Genomic DNA, 5,056 nt, shown 5'->3' with positions numbered 1-5,056 from the left:
TTCGTTCCTAAATATAAGTCTTTTAAGAGATTATAAAGGCTTCGTATGTAGATAATCTCTTAAAAGACTTATATTCCTTTATAATCTCTTAAAAGACTTATATTTAGAAACGAAAGGAGTAAACGGCTGCCAACGCTTTCCGCGGCGAAGCAGCAACGGTCGGAATGGCGGAGGCGCAATAGCATACAGTGACCAAGCGATAGTGACGAAGACCATCAACCGAAACTGAAGCCACTCGCGGCGGCTTCCTTCAACCCGCTCGCCGCGGCATCTCCTGTACGACGAGGCAGATGTGGCCCTCCTCCGGTGAGGTCATGCTCGATATAGTCGTCCTCCAGGCCGGATGGATTACGTGTTGTTCCCACCCCGACCCAGGCCGCCGTCTTGGAGGAGAGGCTCCGTTGGCGGGAAATCTGGAGATGGAGACGGGGGAGGGGGAGTGGAGACATGCCAGCAATCTGGAAGGGTTTTCGGTTTTCTCTAATGTGGAACGTGTTTTTTTTCTCTCGAATCATCACGATGGGAGGGGGAGTGGAGACGTGCGAGCAATCTGGAAGTGTTTTTTGTTTTCTCTAGTGTGGAACGTGTTTTTTTTTCTCGAATCATCACGACGGCAGATTCCTTATCGAACAGAGGCCGGATTCGAGTTGGTATCGGAACGGAATAGGATACATGCAGTCGGACTCCGGCCTCATTGAATGGTCTAGAGTTTTGAGGCCACGGATACTTGGCAGACAATCGCACAATGTGGAGTTTAAAATAAGGCAACGAACAATGCATTTACGGTAAGTGAAGAATGTGTTTATGCCCATCTCAAGTGGAAGTCAGAAAGAATGGAATGCTCTCGTCCTACTCTCATCATCATCAGTACAAAAATAATAATGCGCCTTCCAATGGCGTCTGGCTGCAGTACAATTGATGCCGTAATCCTTGTGTCCTTGCGTATGAACCTATACTGTATGGGGAGGGGAGGCTGGATGAACTGACCGGGTGACAAAATGGCGACTTCAGGGGATGCACAGACAAGAACCGGCTACCCCTAAATTCAAAACTTCTCCTACGGTGGTCACGCCCACGCTCCCACGTTGATGCTTCCGTTGTAGCTACACTGGTGCTGCCTATGATGAAGATGCAACCTCGATGGCGCTTCCGAGCGGCCATGCTGCTTCAACGAACGCGTCGCTGTAAGGAACCTTCTTTACCAATGTCATCTCCTGTTGGGGATCAACACCTGCAAGATGGAAAGCGAAACGAATGAGATGTGTCTGCCATAGATGTACATGACTATAGACATTTTTACTTTGTACCAAGACTCTTACCAAATCCATCCACAAGCAGGGTGTACTGGTAAACAAGATCCATGCAAATGTATGGAACGTTATCCTTCTGGACAGCAGGGTAGCTAGATTGGGCGTCGTTCACGTTCAATTTACAAGCACGCTTGGCAGCTTCCTCAAAGTCAGAGGGTTTGACCTTGGCAACGGCCGCATTGGAGTTAATGAAACCAGCCTGAGCAGGAATCACAGAATGCTTAGAAGTGCATTGTGAGAACAGTACTGTAGCAAACAAGTGAAATTTATCTCCAAAAGGATGACAGTGCTAGAATCACAAGTTCCATAACTTACCTCAGCTGCCCTGTCAAAGAAAAACGATGCTACAAAGAGATTCTTCTGTCCAGCACCACCACCACCATTCCAAATACCACCGAAGGAACATTTCATGTGAGTGCATGCTTCGTCTACTTTAAGAGCTTTCACAACATCAGCCCTGCATTCCGAGAAACTACTGCCAGAAGGTGCAGCCGATGCTTCAAATGTATTTCCACCATACTTATATTGCCCTAAAATCATAGATACAATTAGAATCAAGTCCTCCTATGATCAGCACAGTGAAAACAAGCATGTGATGTCATAAGCTTCTTCTGGTTTGTATTTGCTATGAGTTTTTATGGACATAATACAAAGTATAGTAATGCATGGTCATAGAAGGTTGATAAGCGGCAGAGACTAACAAGCAGAACCAATAAGATAGTTTGTCCTGTAGAGAATGGTAATGTACACAAAACAAATGTGAGAAATTCCTCCTATTGTATTGTTTCACAACATAGCAAAGCTGACTTCTTTTGGGAACAAACTTCACTGAATGGGCAGGGAACTAGTTTAGACTTTTAAGATGCAGATATACAAAAGACAATAGCAGAACAGTAAAGCAGAAGAAAGAAGTCATACCCTGGTGTCCAGCCAATACACAGTTGCTGTAACCATTGGCATTGCCAGCTTTTAAGATCTCTGCTCTAGCAGCCAGCAATCCATAGCGCAAATAACTGCAACAAATGTTCACAGTTATATTCATGATTTAAACTCATCATACCTTGGACCAGAATAATCGTGTGATGTCACTTCCATTAGTGATACACCAAAAACTTTTACCCCACAGAGCACAAGTGGATGCATGACTAAAGTCAGTTAAGATTAGGTATTGGTTGAACTGAGAGCAATATGTTTGTCTACAATGCAGTTGCCTTGAAACAGTGTTAAATACAATCATGCTTTTCTTGAGATTACCCAGCTGTTTTTTCTGATGGAGTTTTACACATTTAAATTGGAGTTATCATTAAGTTTCTCACACTCCCATTACGAATTATTTTAGGTCATTAGTGTATTGCAGGGACATGATCATTTCTTACATAATTACACTTTCCTTCTTTCAGTGATTTATGACTTGTCAATCCAATTAGACATAAACAAGATTTGCAGGATCGTACCACCATCAGGTGTTTAAATATGTTTTGATAATTATTACTTTGTGTTATGCTTAGAAACATCAGCAGAGGGTTCACAAATTACCAGGACAATAATTCGGCTAAACAGGAAGTAACAGCAAAAAGCTAACAGAAGTTATAATATCAACCTGTGGACATAAAGATGATATGTTGTCCCTTTAAGGAAAAGCTTTTTCACGTATGATTCTTCACCATCTGCCGGTTTAGGAGCCTTTTCAGCATCCTTCTCTGGGATAGCATACGCCATTTGGACAGATCCACCGCCAAGGTCAACCACACCAACTGTGTCTGCATACGTCTTTCCCAGTTTTCCCAACAGATAATTAATGGTAACCTGTAAGAATATAGAAGAGTAAATGAGAGTTATATGGTATATGTCCCTGCACTAGAAGCTAAACAAAGCAGCAAAGCTTATGACGAATTCCTAAACACTCTGCTTATTGCACGACGTAACCACTACTAGGCTTGGTTGATGGTTACCTTGAACTCTACTTGCATCCAATTTTACATATAAACCATCAAACACCAGTTCATAAATTAGAAAAATGGCATGTAGTCTTCTAAAAAACGAAATAATGCAGTGACAATATTTTTTTGCTCGAGACTCAAGAGCCTTAGAATAACATGAAACGCAACCATATGTAAAAGCAAGGCCAGCATCCTACCCATTCATATGCACCTTCCTGGGTTCCATCAAGAACTGTAACCCAATCCGGCTGGTTCTTAAATGAACTCTTTTCACGAAGAAGATCCCTAACCTGCATGTTTGTGGATGCGTTAGTATCCAGATTGATGATCAATCATGATAAATTGGTAAAGATAACCTCACTGAAACAAGAGAACAACATAATAGCTCTCAATGCAGACAATAATGATAATGATGACAATGGGACTGATATGATAGAAGACCATTTACCGCTTGCAATATCTCTTCGGATTTTCCTGCTCCCAACGCTCTTAAGCCTGCGGTGGCCTGTGAATGAAGAAGAAAGCTAAGAACATCAACGAGCACCGATTACAAAATCAATTAGTGTGAACAAACAACTCACCCCAACTCTGACCGGCGTCTGGTCGCGCAATTCGGCCGGAACCACTTCCTTGGCCTTCTCAATGAGAGAGACGAGCGATTGAGCAGCCTCGCGCGGGTCATTGGCGAACGCGCTAAGTCCAGGCTTTTTCTGCGAGAGGGGAAGTGGAACGGAATTCAGCTGACAATAACCTAGATCAGATCCAGATCCGATGGACGAACGGGCCGTCGTCTTACCTGGACGAAAAGCTCGATGTCGGTGCCAATGTGGACCAGATCCAGGTTGCCGTCGAAGCAGAAGACGTGGACGCGGCTGCCGGAGCTGCCGGCGTCGAATATGACGGCGTACTTCTTGTCCCCGGCGGCGACGGCGGCGGCCCCTCCTCCTCCGAGGGGCCTCTGGGCGGCCCCGGAGGGCGCGCGCGGCATGAGCAGGAGCACGAGCGAGACGAGGGCGAGGGGCGCGAGCACGACGAGCAGCACCCCGCGGTAGCGGTGCACGCGGTCGGCGAGCGTGTCCTGGCGGCCGGCCCCCGGCAGCTGCGAGTAGCGGCGCATCTTGTCGGCGGGCAGGAGGTGGAGGTCGGGCAAGGAGGGCGTGCGGTAGCGGATGCGGCCCCCGGGGCCGGGGGGCGACGGCTGCTTGACCGCCTCTAGATCCTCCGCGGGATCCAGCGCTCCCGTCCGTCCGCTCCGCTCCGCGCGCGTCGGCGTGGGGGAGGGGAGGGGAGGGAAGGGTCGATCTGCCTGGTGGCCGCGCAGCGCGAGCCTCGGGGTGGAGTTTTAGGCAGGCGGGCGCGCGTCGGTGGGTTTGACTTGGGGCGGGGTGGCGTCGGGATCCGGGCGCATGCTGGGGAAATGCGCGCGCCTCGGGATGTGGCGCGGTGGTCTCCCGCTGCTGTGCTGCCGCCGGGCACGCGCGCGACGGAGGTGGGGGAGGGAGGTGGCGGTGGCGGTGGCGTGCGGGAATGGCGGCGCTTTGTAGCGGCCGCGGCGGGGGTGGGGTGGGGGGTTGCTTGTGCGGGTTCGCCGTGCTCTGCCCGTGCCGGTGCGGTTGGGTTGGGTTTGCTTCGTCCGCGCGCGTGTGCGGAGTTGGCCGGACGCCACCGGAGCCGCTGTGGTGCTTGGTAATTTCTACGGTGCCTCGGTCCACGGGTGCGCCGGACCGTGATTGGTTGGTGCAGGTAATTGACCGTGTACGCGCCAACCAGAGATCGTGTTGACGTGTTGATGGATTCAGCGATCCA

General features: G+C 49.0%; 1 protein-coding gene across 1 annotated transcript; it reads right to left on the bottom strand.

Annotated features, from left to right (window-relative positions):
* Positions 1-760: 760 nt before the first annotated feature.
* On the bottom strand, positions 761-4,842 carry LOC123424692 (probable apyrase 2). Its single transcript, XM_045108357.1, has 9 exons — positions 4,047-4,842; positions 3,832-3,960; positions 3,699-3,755; positions 3,448-3,540; positions 2,911-3,116; positions 2,229-2,323; positions 1,626-1,840; positions 1,320-1,509; positions 761-1,231 (listed from the first exon to the last, which is right to left on the bottom strand). Exons 1-9 carry the CDS (start codon positions 4,365-4,367, stop codon positions 1,119-1,121), a joined length of 1,419 nt encoding a protein of 472 aa, XP_044964292.1. The 5' UTR covers positions 4,368-4,842; the 3' UTR covers positions 761-1,118.
* Positions 4,843-5,056: the final 214 nt, after the last annotated feature.

This window comes from Hordeum vulgare, chromosome 2H, assembly GCF_904849725.1.
Source record: "Hordeum vulgare subsp. vulgare chromosome 2H, MorexV3_pseudomolecules_assembly, whole genome shotgun sequence".
In the NCBI taxonomy this organism is placed as follows: Eukaryota; Viridiplantae; Streptophyta; class Magnoliopsida; order Poales; family Poaceae; genus Hordeum; species Hordeum vulgare.
The sequence above is the reverse complement of the archived record's forward strand: the minus strand, read 5'-3'. Positions and strand labels throughout refer to the sequence as shown.